The 20,554-nt window shown below is 42.4% G+C and overlaps 1 protein-coding gene across 11 annotated transcripts in view; it reads right to left on the bottom strand.

Moving 5' to 3' along the window:
• ZMYM4 (zinc finger MYM-type containing 4) overlaps nt 1-20,554 on the bottom strand; it is a 184,213-nt gene that overhangs the window by 130,417 nt on the left and 33,242 nt on the right. Inside the window, exon 2 of one of the 11 annotated variants that reach the window (XM_070078769.1) lies at nt 15,235-15,358. The exons of the other annotated variants lie outside the window; for them this stretch is intronic. Coding sequence (XP_069934870.1) covers nt 15,235-15,237 — 3 coding nt within the window. The 5' untranslated portion in view covers nt 15,238-15,358. The remainder of the gene's footprint in view (nt 1-15,234; nt 15,359-20,554) is intronic. 11 annotated transcript variants of the gene reach the window in all.

Below are 20,554 nucleotides of genomic sequence, written 5' to 3' on the forward strand. Positions count from 1 at the left end.
CCCATTACATCCCCATTTCCAAGGCAAGAACTCCAGCTATGCTGAGGGACCTGTAGCTCAGCCTCTCAAGCAGCTTCAACACATCTGGAATTTTATGCGCCATGCTTTAAGCTTTTACAGTTTTAATTCATAGCAAACATTTACTTAGTTTCCATGACTGAGCTAAAGTTACATTATGATGCCATAACTTCACATACATCCCATACAACCAACTTCCTAAACAAAGTACAGTTCACAACTCTCTTTTCTATCACTGCCATAGGAAAGGTTTCCATGATCTCAACTATAAAAAACTTTTCTGCATATTTAGGATTGTTATAAGGAATCAAGTGCACAGACACATTCCTGAAACTGTCACAAAACATCCTATTTTTGTAGATTCACCTGCTGACAAATAACAGGGGTTACACAAACCTTATGTTTTAACCCCATTTGGGAGATTACCTAAAAAAGAAATCAATAAAAAGACACACTCTTTTAGTCAAGGACCTTTAGAATTACACAATAACTAAACAATCTAGCTAAGTTTCTCTTAATAGAACCTAAATGAAATCAAGGCTATGTAAAGGATCAGAAATTCCACACTTCTCAAAGTTAGGGAACAGGCAAAAGAATATCCTAGCCTGGGGGCTATTTTTCTCCTATTATACCATCATAACATATTTCTGTAACAAGGTGTGTGGGGCAGTTTGCCTACACATCAACCAATTCTCCAGCAGATACCAACTGGGTGTTGTGGAAAAAGAGCATACAAATAATAACATTCTTGCCATACCTATCTAAAATAGAATTGAGAGGCCAAGGGGAGAAAACATTCTGGTCAGAAACAACTGTTAGAGAAACTTTCCCAATAGACCAAACTAGCAAAGCTGCCCGCCTTATCTTTAAGAGTATATTTTTTCTTCTTAGCAACTGTCAATGGAATTGCCAGGTATATGACCTTAAGACTAACTTTACTGAGTAACTGCTGCAGCTTGCCAATTACAGCTTGCCAGCTCCTCAAACAACTTGCACAATTTCTGTCTTAATTAAACCCCAAACCTTTCCTTTGTTGTTGTTTTTGTTTGTTTGTTTGTTTGTTTTTGGACAGGCAGAGTGGACAGTGAGAGAGAGAGAGACAGAGAGAAAGGTCTTTCTTTGCCATTGGTTCACCCTCCAATGGCTGCCGCGGCTGGTGTGCAGCGGCCGGCCCACTGTGTTGATCCGATGGCAGGAGCCAGGTGCTTATCCTGGTCTCCCATGGGGTGCAGGGCCCAAGCACCTGGGCCATCCTCCACTGCACTCCCTGGCCACAGCAGAGAGCTGGCCTGGAAGAGGGGCAACCGGGACAGAATCCGGTGCCCCAAATGGGACTAGAACCTGGTGTGCCGGCGCCGCAGGCGGAGGATTAGCCTATTGAGCAGTGCCGGCCCCTTTCCTTTGTTCTTTGAACATACCAGAAGCCACCCTGGCCTAAGTGTGCGTGTGCCCCTGGTTGCAATTCTATTCTTTATTCCCAAATACAGAGGCACTTCAAAAAGTCTGTGGAAAAATGAAATTAAAATGTTTATTTAGTGCAAAAAATAATTTGAAATCCATGAACAGGAGTGGTCTTCTAAAGTTCATGGAAAGGGTCAGTGCTGTGGCATAACAGGTGAAGCTGCAGCCTGCAGTGCCAGCATCCCATATGGATGCCAGTTCAATTCCTGGCTGCTCCAATTCCGATCCAGCTCTCTGCTATGGCCTGGGAAAGCAGTAGAAGATGAACCAAGTGCTTGGGACCCTGTACTCACATGGGAGACCTAGAAGAAGCTTCTGGCTCCTGGCTTCAGATCAGCCCAGCTCCGGCCATTGCGGCCATTTGGGGAGCAAACAAGAGGATGGAAGATATCTCTTTCTCTCTCTCTCTCTCTCTCTCTCTCTCTCTCTCTCTCTCTCTCTCTCTGCCTTTGCCTCTCTGTAACTCTGCCTTTCAAATAAATAAATGAATCTTAAAAAAGAGAAAAAGTTCATGGAAAATCTATTATACGAAAAAACTATGCATGGATTTCAAAGTTCTTTGCATCAAAATAAACTTTATCTTTTCATTTAATTTTTCTACAAACTTTTTTGAAGTACTCTTGTAAAAGTCTCTCTATTGGAGATTCATCTCTACATTCTTTGCTTGATTTTAATAGTGCTCTATAATTCAATTCAATCCTGACACTATCTATCTGGAGTTAGCATCAGATCACTGAGTCCTAGTACAAAGCTTGGTGTTTCTGGCTAACTGGTTATAACTCAGGGTTCCCACGTGTTCAATTAATTTGCTAGAATTGCTCACAGAACTCAGTATAAAGTATTTATTGAGTTTTTCTACTAAGTAGATTACAGAGCAGGTGTTGTGCCCTTTGAGTCACCTGCATCCCAGATCAATGTGCCTGGGATTGAGTCCCACCTCTGCTTCCAATCCAGGTTCCTGCTCATGGGAGTGGGGCAGCAGATGATGGCTCAAGTATGGGGTCCTGGCCAACCACAAAGGACACCCAGATGGAGTTCTTAGCTCCTGGGTACAGCCTGGCCCAGCCCTAGTTGTTTGCATCTGGGGAGTCAACCCTTTGCCTTTCAAATAAATAAAAACAAACTTATAAAAAAAAGAGGACATTACAAAGGATACAAACAGCCAGTCAAAAGAACAGAGGGCAAGGAAAGGGGGAGAAGTGAGCTTCCATGCCTTCTCTGAGCACATTACCTTCTTCACATGCCCACGAATTTAGCAATCTGGAAGCTCTATGAACCCAGTCATTTTGTGTGTGTGTGTGTGTGCGCATGTAATATCTGGCAATGTTTTTACTTTTTAAATAATTTTTATTTATTTGAAAGGCAGAATTAGAGAGAAGCAGAGACAGATTTTCCACCTGCTGGGTGACTCCCCAAATGGCTGCAATGGCCTGGGCTGGTGCCAAGCCCAAATCCAGAATCCTGGAACTCTATACGGACTCCCACGTGGGTGGCAGTGACCCAAACACTTGAGTCATCTTCAGCTACTTTGCCAGGCACATGAGCAGGGAGCAGGATTGAAGTGGAGCAGCTGGGACTTGAAGTGGTGCCCATATAGGACACTGACATCACAAGTGGCAGCTTAACCTGCTACACCACAATTCCAGCCCCTTGGTGGGTTTTTACAGACGCTTCAGTAGGAAAAACCATGGCTGATTAAATATCCATTGATGACTGCCTCAACCTTGAGCCAGCTCATCATACCTTGGTCTTTATGGTGGCCAGTCCCCATCCTAAAGCTATCTAACAGCTCCCAGCTACTACCATCTATTTAACTTAAAAAAGACACATCATTCAGAAGATCCCTAGGGTTTTAGAAGCTGACTGCCAGAGGGCCGGCACTGTAGCACAGTGGGTAAAACCACTGCCTGCAGTGCAGGCATCCCATATGGGTGCCGGTTCCAGTTCTGGTTGCTTCATTTCCAATACAGCTCTCTGCTATGGCCTGGGAAAGCAGTGGAAGATGTCCATGTCCTTGGGACCCTGCACCCATGTGGGAAACCCCAAAAAAGCTCCTGGCTCCTGGCTTCGGGTCAGTGCAGTTTAGGCCCTTGCGGCCACCTGGGGAGTGAACCAGCAGATGGAAGACCACTCTCTCGCTCTCTCTCTCTCTCTCTCCCCCTGCCTCTTTGTAACTCTGCCTTTCAAATAAATAAATAAATAAATCAAAAAAAAAAAAAAAAAAAACTGCTTAGGATGCCTATATCCAATATCAGAGTGCCTAGGTTCCAGTCCCAGCTCCATTCTCTCTCTCTCTCTCTTTTTTTTTTTTTTTTTTGGACAGGCAGAGTGGACAGTGAGAGAGAGAGAGACAGAGAGAAAGGTCTTCCTTTGCTGTTGGTTCACCCTCCAATGGCTGCCGCGGCCGGCACGCTGCGGCTGGCACACCACGCTGATCCGATGGCAGGAGCCAGGTGCTTATCCTAGTCTCCCATGGGGTGCAGGGCCCAAGCACTTGGGCCATCCTCCACTGCACTCCCTGGCCACAGCAGAGAGCTGGCCTGGAAGAGGGGCAACTGGGACAGAATCCGGCGCCCCGACCGGGACTAGAACCTGGTGTGCCGGCGCAGCAAGGCGGAGGATTAGCCTAGTGAGCCGTGGCATCGGCCCCAGCTCCATTCTCAATGCCATCTTCTTATCAATTTGCAGCAAGGAAGATAGCAAGTGATGGGTCCCTGCCACCCATATGGGATACCTAGATGGAATTCCAGGCTCCTGGCTTCAGCCTGGCCCAGTCCTGGCTGTTGCAGGCATTTGGGGAATGATCCAGCATATGAAAGATCTCCCCTTGCCAATCTGTGTCCCTCGTTCTCTCTGCCTTTCATACAAACAAAAGCTTTGTAAAAATATTTACACCTGCATCACATCACTCTAAATCAAAAATCCTCCTCCTTTACCCTCACAATGGTACTGCCAGGTTTTCTGTGCTGTTATCCCCATCCAAACATCCCTTGGTTACTCTTTCAAATTTATTCATCCTGGGGATTTCTAAAAACATTTTCTCAAGGTGGAATATGTAGTAAATTGCTATGGGAGAAAAAAATTTTTATACAAGTAGCCCATAGTACAGGACCATAAAAATAAAAATAGCTGATATTATTCAAAGCAATCTCAGTGAACAAAGAAAAATATTACAGTTGTTCTATGGTCTCTTAAAATGTTTGTCAAAACATTTAAAACATTATAATTCTGTCAGTTTAAATGCATAGGGAATGCAATAGTTTAAAACATAAGAAACACTAAAAATTAAAGTGTTTTACTGTTTTGTGAAAAAGAACCTATCAGTAGACAATGCTTGCCACCTTCTCCTCCTGTAACTAATGATACAGAAACAGCATCTTTCCTATGCTTTGGCAAATGGTCATTAACTCTTTCTAGGCTATGATTAGCTTCCAAAATGTTGTGCTTTGCCCTTTTCATCTTTGAATATCTTCACGAGTCTCACTAAGAAATTCCTACAGCATCACTTCCATCAGGACATTGTCACCCTTCCTGTCACACATTCCTCAGCTGTGTCAATAAATCAGCCCTACTAACAAGTTCCTCATCAGGCTGCAAATTTAAACACTCCTCATTATGGTCACTCTTGAGTTTCAAAATTAATAATGGGACTTCTTTCAAAACAAAACAAGAAAAATTGTCTGGGGCAGGCATTTGACACAGCAGTGAAGTGCTAGTTAGGATGCCTACATTCTGCATCTGAGTGTCTGCACTGTACAGACGGAAGACCTTTCTGTCTCTCCCTGTCTGTAGTTCTCCTCTCAAAAAATAATTAAAATAAACATTTTTAATTTTTAAAGGTTTATTTTACTTATATCAAAGGCAAAGTGAGAGTGAGTGAGTGAGAGAGAGAGAGAGAGAGAATCTTCCATCCACTGGTTCACTTCCCAAATAGCTGCAACAGCTAGTGTTGAGAGAGGCCTAAGCCAGGAGCCTGGAACTCCATTAGGGTCTCCTGCATGGGTGGCAGGGGCCCAAGCACTACGGCCATCTTTCTGCACATTAGCAGAGAGCTGGACTGGAAGTGGAGCAGCTGGGAATTGAACCGGCAGTCATATGGAATGCCAGTGTCACAGGCAGCAGCCTAATTCTCTGTGCTACAATGCCAGTTGGAAAATATTTCTTTTTAAAAAAATACATGTCCCATCCAAACGCCCTAAACAGCACTCTGGCCTCAGAATCAGCCCTTAAGGAATTTGGATCTGGCTAAAAAGCCCATGAGAGCATTTCAGGCATGGAAAGCCAAGACACCGTGGCAAAAAGTGGCCTACATGAAAGATCTCTGTGAGTGAGATCCCAGTGGAAAGAACGTGCCATCAAAGAAGGAGGTACCTTTCTCTGAAGGGAGGAGAGAACATCCACTTGGATTATGGCCCTGTCTAAATAATGTCAGAGTTTGTGGACTCAAATGGCTTCCATAGCCTTGGAAGCTCATGACAAGAGCTTCAGGTGATCACTGACATCATAAATAAGAGTGTCAATTGTTAAATTAACAACAGGAGTCACCGTGCACTTGCTCCCCATGTAGGACCTCTGTCCTTAATGAGTTGTACTATGAGAATTAACGGTAAAACTTGTCTTCAAATAGTACTTTATACTTTGTGTGTCTGTGTGGGTGCAAACTATTGAAATCTTTACTTAGCATAGAGTCAATCTTCTGTATATAAAGATAATCTTAATGCAGCATGAGATGGGAGAGGGAGCAGGAGGCTGGGACGGGAGTGGGGGTGGGAAGACAGCTATATTCCAAAAATGAAGGACCACTATATTCCAAAAAACTGTACCTATGAAATTTATATTTATTAAATAAAAGCTTTCAAAAATAAAAAATAAAGTCTCATCAATTTTAAATAGCTGATGATTCTACCTACCTGCCATATCTGGATGCAAATTTCACATCAGGAACCCTATTTACTCTAGCAGCTTCCCCAGAGAGCTTATCATTAATACTTGTGGTTCTGAGATGATGAAACCAATCTTGATTGGCAATAAAAAGTTCTTCAATCTCATTTTAATTACTATTTTTTAATCAATCCAGCAACTAACTTCAATGCTTTAGGCTGTTAGTCAAACTGACTGGTATCTGTGCCTGTACAATTTAAATTAAATGATGTCAAAATGATGTTTTTATATTTATTAATTTTTTTTCAAGACAGTTCACACCATGGCCACATGCAGGCCTACTTTCTGTCCTATTTTCACTTACATAGCATCATTTTCAAGTTTTCTAAACTTAACTAATTTTTCAGTTCTTCCATTATTACTTTTCATTTCTGAATTTCAACACTTTCATTTTTTTGCTGTCCAATTCTTTTGTTATCCGTTTTTTTAAAATGTCACATGCATTTATCACTGAGAGACAAGGAAGCAGTACAACTATAAACTTTACTGTCTGTGTATAAACTAAATAACACATGTGCAGTGACCAAAGTCCATAGACATTGCAAGAAATGACATGATTGGTCACTGATCATCTCAGACATCAGCTAATTACATAATGGTTGACTAAGAAGCTAGCATCAAAGTTCAGACTTTTGCAATTATTCACAGTTAATGTACTATGATAAAGGAAATCTGAACTATATTGTTAGGGTACTTACTTCATTTTCAACCAAATCAACTGAAATCCAAGCATATGCAAAGTAAGGACTAGTTGCACAGAAAAATTTAATTAGTTGGGCAAAGTAACTGCTGTCAAATATCTAAGAGGTCTCAAGAAAGATTACTACTTTCAACATTATTACATTCTAGTCACTCCTTTACAACTAAATCTCTAACATTCTTTTGGGGTTCGAATTTTTCATCTCATGTAAATTGATGAACTTTAGTCTACAGAATCCTAAAAGTTTACTCAGACCTAAGGTTCACAATTGACTCTCAAGCTAGGTATAAACAAAGAACTCAAACTAATATAATGAAAGCTGAAAACCTGATGAGGAAACTATAAAAGTAGGTTTCATTCTCTCTCCATAATGTGTTTTTTTTCTTCCCTAATTGAATGACTTCTTAGGACATTAACACCACTTCATTGAAAATAGAATCAAATCTATCTACTTTTCTCATCTTTATTCATTCCAAAATTTATTTAAAGTTTTACTTTTGGATATTTATTTATTTGAAAGGCAGAGTTAAAGAGAGAGCGAGCAAGACATATTAAATCCACTGGTTTACTCCCCAAATAACCAAAACAGCCAGGGCTGGGTCAGGCCAAAGCCAAGATCCTGGAATTCCATGCAATTCTTGGACATGGGTGGCAAGGACATAAGAACTTCAGCCATCTTCAATTATTTTCCACAAACATTAGCAGGGAACTGGATTAAAAGTGAGGCAGCCAGACTTAAGTCAGTATACATATGGGATGCTGGTATCACAGGTGGCAGCTTAATCTGGTGCTCCACAATACTGGCCCTCAAAGTTCATTTAAAGTTCATTGAACAAAATGATTGTTTCCACTGAAATTACTTTGACATAAACTTAAAAACAACATAGGTTTGGTTTCTCCATCAGTACAAAACTAGCTATCAACTTGCTATATATACCCTTGTCATTTATAATTCACACTTGATGTGCTGGCAGCACATTTTGTTTTTTAATGTTACATAGAATAAAAACCACAGTACAAAGTAGTAGCAGTGGAGTTAAGGTGGATTTTACAAATTTACAGCTCTATAAAATGAAGTAACCAAATTAATTTCAAGCTCAGAGAAGCAGTCATTAGAAATGCTCTACTACAGGCCGGCGCCACAGCTCACTTGGCTAATCCTCCGCCTGTGGCGCCGGCACACCAGGTTCTAGTCCCGGTTGCTCCCCTTCCAGTCCAGCTCTTCGCTGTGGCCCGGGAAGGCAGTGGAGAATGGCCCAGTTGCTTGGGCCCTGCACCCGCCTGGGAGACCAAAAGGAAGCACCTGGCTCCTGGCTTCAGATGAGCGCAGCGCGCCGGCTGTAGCGGCCATCTGTTGGGTGAACCATCAGAAGGAAGACCATTCTGTCTGTCTCTCTCACTGTCTAACTCTGCCTGTCCAAAAAGAAAAAAAAAAAATGCTCTATTACTGTTTCAGAGAATATATCACTAGCATATTAAATTTACATCATAAGAGCCTGAGTTGTTGCACAGCAGATGAAGCTGGCATCCCACATGAGCACCAATTCCAGTCCAGCTGCTCCACTTCTGATCCAGCTCCCTGCAAATGCACCTGGAAAGCAAACGACCCAAGTATTTGGGTCCCTGACAAAAACCTTAATGGAGTTCTTGGCTTCAGCCCAGCAATTGTAACCATTTGGGGAGTGAACCAACAGATGCCTCTCCCTCTCTCTTAACTCTCCCTTTCAAATAAGAATCATCAAATATGTTTATATATTTTAATGAATAACTAACCATAAACTAGTTAAATTTATCATGAGGTGCTGGTGTTGTGGCTAACTAGGCTAAATTGCTGCTGGTGATGCTAGCATCCCAAATCAGAGTGTCACTTCAAGTCCTAGCTGCTTAGGTCCCAAACCAGCTCCCTGCTTATGTGCCTGGAACAGCAGCAAATGATGGCCCAAGTACTTGGGTCTCTGCCACACACGAGAAACCCAGATAACATGGTTGGCTTCCGGCTTCTCTGTACCAAACCCGGCTACTGCAGGTATTTGGGGGAATGAACCAGCAAGGAAAAGTATCTTTGTGATTCTTCCTTTTAAATAAATAAACCTTTTAAAAATTTTTATCATGAAATATAGCTTAAAGACTCTCAGTCATTAAAGAGAAAATACCATTTTTAAAAAAACTTCATTTCTCAAAAGCCATTACCTTAACAGTGCTTTTATGACTTCTTTCCACAACAGTTAAAGAGAAAATTAACCTACACAGACATGAAAACAAAAATAATAATTTTTGAATAGCTGGATATTTTTCCCTTTCAATCTCCATATGTATGTTATGCTTAAAAGTACACTACAGGGGCCGGCGCTGTGACATAGTGGGTAAAGCCGCTACCAGCAGTACCAGCATTCCACATGGACACTAGTTTGAGTCCAGCTGCTCCTCTTCCAGTCCAGCTCTCTGCTATGACCTGAGAAAGCAGTGAAAGATAGCCAACTTGTGGCCTGTGCACCCACAAGGGAGACCCAGAAGAAGTTTCTGGCTTTGGATCAGCCCAGCTCCAGCCATTGTGGCCACTGGGGAGTGAACCAGTGGATGGAAGACCTCTCTGTTTGCCTCTACCTCTCTGAAACTCTGCCTTTCCAATAAATAAATCTTAAAAAAAAAAAAAAAAAGTACACTACAGAAAGAAGAAAATAAATGTTTGCATGATTTTTTTCTTATAAACTTGGAACTTTGAAACTACCAGTTTTTAGGATTTATTTTTTACGATTATTTATTTGAAAGGCAGAGTTACAGAACAGAGGAAGAAGAGACAAGACAGATCTTCCCTCCACTGGTTCACTCTCCAAATGGTCCCAACAGCTGGGGTTTGGCTGGGCTGAAGCCAGGAGCCAGGAGCTTCCTCTGGGGCTTCCACATGGGTGCAGGGGCCCAAGTACCTGGCCATCGTACACTGCTATCCATTGCACGTTAGCAAGGAGCTGGATTGGCAGCAGAGCTGCCAAGACTCAAACTGGTGACCATACAGTGTGTTGGCATTGCTGGAGACAGCTTAACTCACTTTACCACAATACTGACCCCTCTTCAATTACTAAAAGTAAAAATAATCTAGGACTGCTTGCCTTAGATTTCTGATCCCTGAATTCAATTAAAAGACAACTTAACACAATCCCCTGCTAAAGTAAAAATCAATCAAAAAAATGTGAAATCTTATTTTGATTAAAAAAAAAATGAAGGACCAACTGAGGTCTACCTGCTTCAAACCATCTATAGGAATGAATACACAGGCAAACAATGATTATTCAGTCTTGAAATACAATTGTAATCAAGTAAGATGCCTCTGAAAAAGATGACCCTTAAAGCAATCTCAGAACCATAGGGCTCCAAGATCCTTTAAGGAGTCCTCAAAGTCACAACTATTTTCACAGTAATTCTTTTTTTTTTTTTCAACAGGCAGAGTGGACAGTGAGAGAGAGAGACAGAAAGGTCTTCCTTTTCCGTTGGTTCACCCCCTAATGGCCGCTGCGGGTTCTAGTCCCAGTTGGGGTGCTGGATACTAGTCCCAGTTGCTCCTCTTCCAGTCCAGCTCTCTGCTGTGGCCCAGGAAGGCAGTGGAGGATGGCCCAAGTGCTTGGGTCTCTGCACCTATATGGGAGACCGGGAGGAAGCACCCAGTTCCTTCCTGGCTTCAGATTGGAGCAGCGCCGGCTATAGCGGCCATTAGGGGAGTTAATCAATGGAAGGAAGACCTTTCTCTCTGTCTCTCTCTGTCTATAACTTCATCTGTCAAATTAAAAAAAAAAAAAAAAGATTTACTTATTTATTTGAAAGGTAGAGTTAGAGTGGGGGTGGGAGGACGAGAGATCTTCCATCCACTGGGTCACTCCCCAAATGGCCTCAAAAGCCTAAGCTGGGCCAATCTGAAACCAGTATTCAGGAGTTTCTTCCAGGTATCCAATGTGGGTGCAGGGGCCAAGAACTTGGACCTTGCTCCGCTGCTTTCCTAAACGCATTAGCAGGGAGCTGGATCAGAAGTGGAGTAGCCGGCGCTGCGGCTCACTAGGCTAATCCTCTGCCTTGCGGCGCCGGCACACCGGGTTCTAGTCCCGGTCGGGGCACCGGATTCTGTCCCGGTTGCCCCTCTTCCAGGCCAGCTCTCTGCTGTGGCCCAGGAGTGCAGTGGAGGATGGCCCAAGTGCTTGGGCCCTGCACCCCATGGGAGACCAGGAGAAGCACCTGGCTCCTGCCATCGGATCAGCGCAGCGCGCCGGCCGCGGCAACCATTGGAGGGTGAACCAACGGCAAAGGAAGACCTTTCTCTCTGTCTCTCTCTCTCTCACTGTCCACTCTGTCAAAAAAAAAAAAAAAAAAAAAAAAGTGGAGTAGCTGGGACTCAAACCAGTGCCCATATGGGATGTCGGCATCACAGGCAAAGGCTTTACCAGCTACACCACAGTACCGGCTCCATTTCTTCTTTTTAAATATTTTACTTATTTGAAAGGCAAAATTACAGACAGCAAGGGAGAGACAGAAAGAGAGGACTTCCATCTGCTGGTTCACTCCTCAGATGGCAACAAGCCAGGGTGGATTCAGGAGCCAGGAGCTTCATCTGGGTCTGCCATATGAGTGGCAGAGGCCCAAGCACTTGGTCCATCCTCCACTAGTGTCCCAGGAACATTAGCACAGAGCTGGATTTGCAGTGGAGCACCCAGGACTCAAATCAGTGCCCACATGGGATGCCGGCACCGCAGGCAGCAGCTTACCTACTATGCCAAATGCCGGCCCCAGTTTTTCACTTTTCTTAGAAGGCAAAAAGTTTCAGAACTGAATAACCCAACCTTAATGAAATAAAACATAATTTATGCTAAGGCCACGAAAATTTATATAATGGTTAATAAACTCGTATTTTTTCACGAAAAGAACAAGAAAAGGCAAAAACCAATAAAAATGACCAAAGTCCCCACTTTTGAATATTACTAGCTATCACACACACACACGTATTAGAAAGAAAAACAGGATTTAAATATTGTAATGTTTCTTCGCAGGGAAATATATTGTAAAACTAAACAGATATCAACAAGAACATTTAATTAAAGAGGAATAACTAGGGGCCGGCACTGTGGCGTAGTGGGTAAAGCCACCGCCTGCAGTACTGGCATCCCATATGGGTGCCAGTTCGAGTCCCGGCTGCTCCACTTCAGATCCGGCTCTCTGCTGTGGCCTGGGAAGGCAGTGGAGGATGGCCCAAGTCCTTGGGCCCCTGCACCCGCGTGGGAGCCCCGGAGGAAGCTCCTGGCTCCTGGCTTCAGATCAGTGCAACTCTGGCTGTTGCGGCCAACTGGGGAGTGAACCAGCAGATGGAAGACCGTTCTCTCTCTGCCTCTCCTTCTTTCTCTGTGTAACTCTTTCAAATAAATAAATTAATTAAAAAATAAATAGAGGAGTAACTTAAAAGCAAAACCAGCTAAGTCTTAACTGAAATTAAAATATTAATTTTTTAGTAATAACACATTAACTTTTTCTATCACAAAAATGATAGTATCTTGTGTTTTTCCAAAGCCACAATAGGTAAAACTATGTAATTATTATTTGGTGTAACATTTAATATATTAAAAAATATAAGTGCAGGTGCAGAAGGATCAAGTTCAAAATTTTCACAAAAGTAATTTTTAAATACATTTTCAGGGCCAGCGCCGTGGCTCACTTGGCTAATCCTCCGCCTGCAGCGCCGGCACCCCAGGGTTCTAGTCCCGGTTGGGGTGCCGGATTCTGTCCTGGTGCTCCTCTTCCAGTCCAGCTCTTCGCTGTGGCCCGGGAAGGCAGTGGAGGATGGCCCAAGTGCTTGGGCCCTGCACCCTTGTGGGAGATCAGGAGGAAGCACCCAGTTCCTTCCTGGCTTTGGATGGGCGCAGCGCGCCGGCTGTAGCGGCGATTTGGGGGGTGAACCAATAGAAGGAAGACCTTTCTCTCTGTCTCTCTCTCTCACTGTCTAACTCTGCCTGTCAAAAAAAAAAAAAAATACATTTTCAGGTTTCTTAGTTCTCAAACCTACTTTTAAAAAAATATTAAAATGAGGAATTTTAGCATGCACTCATTTAAATATACAAGTTATCCAGTAAGTACTGAAATTACAAGAAATTTTCACCCTTAAATCCTTTTAATCTTTCAAATTGCCTATACAATGTTACCTTCACAATAAAAATTAAATGCTCAAAAATAACCAGATACTTAAGTTTCCTTAGGAAGAGGCCATTGAAATACAGTCTCTCACAAAAATAACTGGAAGACGAGTAATCAGATCACTATGAGGTATACTGAAATCTTAAAATATAAAGTATAATTAAATCATATGGCTACAGTAGTCATTTTTTCATTACTCTAACAAAATACGTGAGGCAGTATAATTTTATAAACAAAAAAAGTTTATTTCCCCTCGCAATTTTGGGTTCAGAGTCCAAGATAAGGTAGCCCCACTGGTTCAGCCTCTGAGGAGGGCCAACAATGGATGATATCACATCATGGTGAACGTGCATTTGGGAGAGCATCACATCTCAAAACAGGAAGCTAGAGGGAGCTGGATGGGACAAGGTCCAGGCTTCTGTGACAATACTTTCTTGAGGAGAACTCAGGAACCCACAAGAAACACCTTAATCTCTTTTAAGCAGATGCCTCAACTGACCTCAAGACCTCCTACTAAAACCCACCTCTTAAAGTCCCAACCTTCTCAATACTGCCACACTTGGGACCAAGCTCTGAACATATGAACTCTTGGAACAAAAACTACATCCAAACAACAGGAATGACAGAAGGTCATTTCTTCTCCTCCTACCAAAAAATATAACAAAGTAATCCCAAGTCTTCTAAGGAGCCAGATGAGCTAGGATAAACTTAAAAGCTTCTTAATTTCCCCTTCCGGGAATATATTATCATTATACATAGATAAATGATTGCTACAAATCTACTACATTAAATTATTCTAAATAATGAAATTCTTTATTACTCAATTACTTAAAATAAAACAATTTTATTCTTCTCTTACAACATAAAATAAGTTTATGATAATACCTGGCAAAATGTAAATAACAAAGACATGCTGGTGAATAATAATACAAATATAAAACTATTCTTATAACTTAAGGAAAAAGAACTATATCAAAGCTATAAGTTAAATTTACAAAAGCACACCTTAAAAAAATAAGGCTTACTGGGCTGGCGCTGTGGTGTAGGAGGTAAGCCGTTGCCTGCAGTGCAGGCATCCCATATGGGCACCAGTTCAAGACCTGGCTGCTCCAGTTCCCATCCAGCTCTCTGCTATGGCCTGGGAAAGCAGAAGAAGATGAACCAAGTGCTTGGGACCCTGCACTCATGTGGGAGATCTGAAGAAGTTCCTGGTTCCTGGCTTTGGATCAGCCCAGCTTCAGCCACTGCAGCCATTTGGGGAGTGAACCAGCAGATCAAAGACCTCTCTCTGACACTCTGTAACTTTCCCTTTCAAATAAATAAATCTTAAAAAATATTATTAGGTTAGCTCTCTACTAGGGCCTGGGATAGCAGTGGAAGATGGCCCAAATCCTTGGGCCCCGGCACCCACGTGGGAGACCTGGAAGAATCTCCTGGCTCTGGATCCGCCCAACTCCAGCTGTTACAGCCATTTGGGGAGTGAACTAGCAGATGAAAGACCTCACACACTCTCTCTCTGCCATTGCCTCTCTGTAACTCTGCCTTTCAAATTAATAATCTTTAACAAAAGAATAAAGCTTACTGAAATAATTTTCAAAAATTTACCTACATTCGTAAAGTATACAGAGTGGGCATTTGGCTCAGCAGTCAAGATACCACTTGGAATGCACACATTACGTATCTAAGAGACTGGGTTTATGTCCCTACTCTGTGTCCAATTCCAACTTCCTGCTAATGCATATCCAGGAAGACAGGAATAGATGGCTCAAGTACTTGGGTCCCTGACACCCTCATGGGAGACCCACAGCTTGGACCTGGCCCAGTCCCAGCTGTTACAGTATCTGGGGAGTGAACCTGTGGGTCAAAGATACTTTCTCCCTCTCTCTTTCAAATAAAACAAACAAACAAAACTTTAAAGGATCTTCCCATAGTTCACAGAAAATGCTTACCATGAGAAAAACTATATACAGACAGCAAAACAATTTTGCACCAAAATAACCATCTCTTGATCTTTTCGATTGTTTATTGCTGGTATATACAAGAGGACTTCAAAACATCCATGGAAAAATGGAACTGGAAGATAAAAATATGAGCAGGAGTTTACCCTAGAGATTAAGATGCATACATCTCACATGGGAACGCACCTGGGTTGGATTCTTGACTCTGGATCCAGCTTCCTGCCAACGTAGACCCTGGGAGGCACCAGTGACAGTTCCAGTAACTGAATACCTGTCACCCAACTGAGGGACCTGGACTATAATTTTAGCTCCCAGCTCCAGCCCCAACTCAGTCACAGTTGTTACACGCACTTGAGGAATGAAACAGCAGAAGAGCTCTTTATCACTCTCTTGCTTGCTCTCTCTCAGGTAAAAAATAGTTTTGGAGGCCAGCATTGTGGTGTAGCAGGTTAAGCCACACCTGCAGCACCGGCATCTCACATGGTCACCAGTTCATATTCCAGCTGCTCCACTTCTGATCCAGCTCCATGCTAATGTGCATGGGAAAGCAGCAGAAAACAGCCCAAGGGATTGGGCCTCTGCACCCTGAAGCAGCTCCTGGCTCCTGGTTTCAGATCTGCCCAGCTCCAGTTGTTGCAGCCATTTGGGGAGTAAACCAATGGATGAAAGATATCGCTCTCTCTTTTTTTTTTTTTTCTAACTCTGCCTTCAAATAAAATAAATCTTTTTTAAAGAAAAAATTTTTAAATGTTTTAGTATAAATTTATGTTTTACACATTTACATATTTTATATAACCACATGTAAATAAGTATAAATTTACATATAAATTTAAATTTTCAACATAAGCTCTATCAAGTTCAAGACTCTTCTACAAGGATGATACCAGCCATGTAGTATACCACTAAAGAACAGAGGGTTACATTGGAGACCTGGATCCAGCTTCTGGCTCCCAGCTTCAGCCTAACCCAGCCCCGGCCCTTGAGGCTACTTGGGGAGTGAACCAGCAAGTGGAAAATCTCTTTCTCTCTGTCTCTCCCTCTCTCTCTGTCTGTAACTCTACCTCTCAAATAAATAAATGTTTTATCTTTTATTTTATATATTTTTGATTTATCTTATTTATCTAAGAAGCAGAGTTACAGAGAGAAAGGAAGAGATAGAAAGAGATCTTACATCCACTGGTCCACTCCCCAAATGGCTACAACGGCCAGGGCTGGGCAGATCCGAAGCCAGGAGCCAGGAATTTCTTCTGGGTCTTCTATGTGGGTGCAGGGACCCAGGGACTTGAAGCATCTCCCACTGCTTTCCCAGGTACATCAGCAAGGAACTGAATTGGAAGTGGGGCAACTGAGACTCAAACTGGTGCCCCTATGGGATTCCAGCACCACAGGTGGCAACTTTATCCATTACCCCACAGCGCCAGCCTCTGCTCCACTTCTGACCCACCTCCCTGATTACTATGACTAATGAAACAGATAATGATGGCTTAACTGCTTGGGTCCATACCACCCACATGGGAGATGGGGACAGCCATTGTGGTCATTTGGGGAGTGGATGGAAAATGTGTGTGTGTGTATAGACATACACACACACTCTATGTCACTCTCTCTTTCTGCCTCTCAGTCTCTCTCTGTGTAACTCTGACTTTCAAATAAATAAATAAATCTTTTTTAAAAAAATAAAACAATGAAGTCTGTTTCATCAACTGACTTTACTTTTTACAAAAGATTTCTTTGCAGTATTTGATATTGATACCATTTTACCCATAGAATTCCTTTCCAAATTGGAGTCACTCCTCTCAAACCCTGTTGCTTTATTAATTAAATTTTTATAATACTCTAGATCTTTATATAATATTCTAGATATTTTCATTCTGTCAATAGTGTCATAGTATCTTCAAGAGATTCCACCTCAAGAAACCACTTCCTGAGGCAGACATTTGTCACAGCTAGAGCTAAGTTGCCCCTTAGGGTACCCACATCCCTTAGCAGAAGACTTGGTTATTTTCCCAGCTCCTCTACTTCCAATCCAGCTCCTGCTGAGGAGCACCCTGGCTGGCAGCAGTGAAAGAAGTATTTGGGTCGCTGAAACCAATGTGGGAGACCAGGATGAAGTTCTAGACTCCTGGCTTTGGTCTGGCCCAACACTGGCTGTTGCAGACACTTGGGGTGTGAGTCAACAGATGAAAGATTTGTCTCTCTGCCTTTCAAAAAAACAAAGAAATAAAGAAACCACTTTCTTTGCTCATCTGTGAGAAGCAACTCCCCTCTGTTTAAAGACTGATCATGAAATTGCAGTTAATTAGTCACATCTTCAAGCTCTACTTCCAATTCTAGTTCTTTTGCTATGTCTACCACATTTGCAGGTATTTCCTCTACTAATGGTATCAATCCCTCAGAGTCATCCTTCAGGGTTGACATCAACTTCTTCCAAACTTCTGCTGATGTTGATATTTTGACCTGTTCCCATAAATCATGAAATGTTCTGACTAGCATCTAGAATGGTGAATCCTTGTCAGGAGGTTTTCAATTCAGCTTGCTTAGATTTATCAAAGGAATCACTATTTACGGCAGCTATAACCTTACCAAATACATTTCATAAATAAGACTTCAAGGCTGAAATTACTCTTTGATCGACAGGTTATAGTGTGGACATTGGCTAAGCAGTCATGAAAATATTATTCTCACTACACATCTCCATCAGAGCACTTTGGTGATCAGGTATATTGTCAGTGAGTAGTAATATTTTGAAACAATAGGTCTAAACAGTAGGTCTCAAAAGTGGGCTTAAAATATTGGGTGAACATGCTATAAACAGATGTGCTGCGATCTAGGATTTGTTGTTCCATTCATACAACACAGGTAGAGTAGATTTAGTGTTTCTTAAAGAGTCCTAGGATTTCTGGAACGAAAAACAAGCATTGGCTTCAACTTAAATCACCAGCTATATTAACCCCTGATAAGCATCAGCCCATCTTTGAAGTTTTGATGCCAGGCATTAACTTCTCCTCTTAAGCTGCGAATCCTAGGTAACATCATTTTCTCAATAAGACTATTTCAACTACATTGAAAATCTGGGGGCCGGTGCTGTGACGCAGTAGGTTAATCCTCCGCCAGCGGCGCCGGTATCCTATATGGGCGCTGGTTCTAGTCCCAGCTGCTCCTCTTCTGATCTGGCTCTCTGCTGTGGCCTGGGAAAGCGATGGAAGACGGCCCAAGTGCTTGGGCCCCTGAACCCATGTGGGAGACCTGAAGAAGCACCTGGCTCCTGGCTTCAGATCAGCACAGCTCCGGCCATTGCAGCCATTTGGGGAGTGAACCAGCGGACGGAAGACCTCTCCCTCTCTCTGCCACTTCTTCTCTCTCTGTGTAACTCTACCTTTCAGATAAATAAATAAAATCTTTAAAGAAGAAAATATGTTGTTTACTGTAGCCACTTTCATCAATTATCTTAGCTTGATCTTCTGCATAACTTGATAAAGTCTCTATATCAGCCCTTGTTATTTCGCCTTGTACTTTTATATTTAGAGGCAAGTTGTTTCCTTAAACCTCCTGAACCAAGTTCTGCTAGCTTCAATTTTTCTTCTGCAGCTTCCTTACCTCTCTCCGCCTTCAAAGAATTAAAGAGTTGGTACTTTCTCTGGATTAGGCTTTGGCTTAAGGGAACACTGTGGCTGAATGGATCTGCTATGTACACCACTAAAACTTTTTCCACATTAACAGTAAGGCTGCTTTGTTTTCCTATCACTTGTATTCCCTGGAGTCACACTTTTTATTTCTTTCAATAACTTTTTCTTGCATTCACAACTTGGTTAACTGGCATGAGAGGCCTAGCTATCAGCCTATCTTAGCTTTCCTTCCTGACTAAGCTTAATCATTTCTAGTTTTATTTTAAAATGAGAGACATGGAACTATTCCTTTTACTTAACAACCAGCGGCCACCATGGGTTATTACTGGCCTAACTGCAATAGTACTATGTCTCAGAAAACAGGCCAAAGAGGAGGAAATGAAATGAGGGAAGAACCAGTTGTTAGAATACTCAGAACAAACATAATGCTTGAGTGCTCTATTAACATGGGCATGCCCATGGATCCCCAAAGTAATTACAACAGTAACTTCAAAAATCACTAATCACAGGTCATCATAACAGATACGATAATAATGAAAAACTTCAAAATATTGTTAAGAATTACCAAAATGTGATATAAACTCAGAAAATGAGCATATGTTGTTAGAAAAATGGCACTTACAATATTACTTGACTCAGGATTGCCACAAATCTTCAATTTGTTAAAAAAAAAAAAGCATCATTTGTGAAGCACAAGAAAGCAATGCATGCCTATAAAAACATATCCACATGCAAGACTAACTCAAGAAATATTGTTCTCACAAACCTATACTGACCAATCTTCTAAAGCAGGGGTTGGCATATTTTTTTTTTTTTTTTTTTTTTTATGTTTTGACAGGCAGAGTGGACAGTGAGAGAGAGAGAGAGACAGAGAGAAAGGTCTTCCTTTGCCGTTGGTTCACCCTCCAATGGCCGCCGCGGCCGGCGCGCTGCGGCTGGCGCAACGCGCTGATCTGATGGCAGGAGCCAGGAGCCAGGTGCTTTTCCTGGTCTCCCATGGGGTGCAGGGCCCAAGCACCTGGGCCATCCTCCACTGCACTCCCTGGCCACAGCAGAGAGCTGGCCAGGAAGAGGGGCAACCAGGACAGAATCCGGCGCCCCGACCGGGACTAGAACCCGGTGTGCCGGCGCCGCTAGGTGGAGGATTAGCCTAGTGAGCCGCGGCGCCGGCCCATATTTTTTTCTATTAAGTGACAAACAGTAAATATTTTAAGTGCCACATAACATCTTTGTAGCATTCCTTTTTCATAGCTCCTTAAAATGCAGAAACCACTTTTAGCTTGTGGATAATACAGAAACAGGCCACAAACAGGATCCGGCCTGCAGGTTATAGTTTGCTGACCCCTGTTCTAAAGAATGCACTTCATACAACAAAAGTAAGTGGAATAGGACTTCTATTTTCAGTCTGTTACAGCATAACAGAGATTGAATTTACCTTCCTGCCTTAAACAACTGAAGGTCAGACAAAATATATGAAGTAAGTTTTCAGATATTAGACAACAGGTAGCATACAAGAGTGAGCCCTGAGGAAGGGAAAAAGGCAAGTTCTATGAGTGCCCTAGCATTCTTCTTGGATAAAGTTTCCAGGCCACAAAGCAGAGGGAGAACCTAAACAGAACCTAGTAGTCTCCTTGAATTCAGAAAACAGGTTTTAAAACTAGCAAATATCAAAGAGGCCAGAATTC

Source organism: Oryctolagus cuniculus, chromosome 7 (assembly GCF_964237555.1).
Source record: "Oryctolagus cuniculus chromosome 7, mOryCun1.1, whole genome shotgun sequence".
Taxonomy (NCBI): Eukaryota; Metazoa; Chordata; class Mammalia; order Lagomorpha; family Leporidae; genus Oryctolagus; species Oryctolagus cuniculus.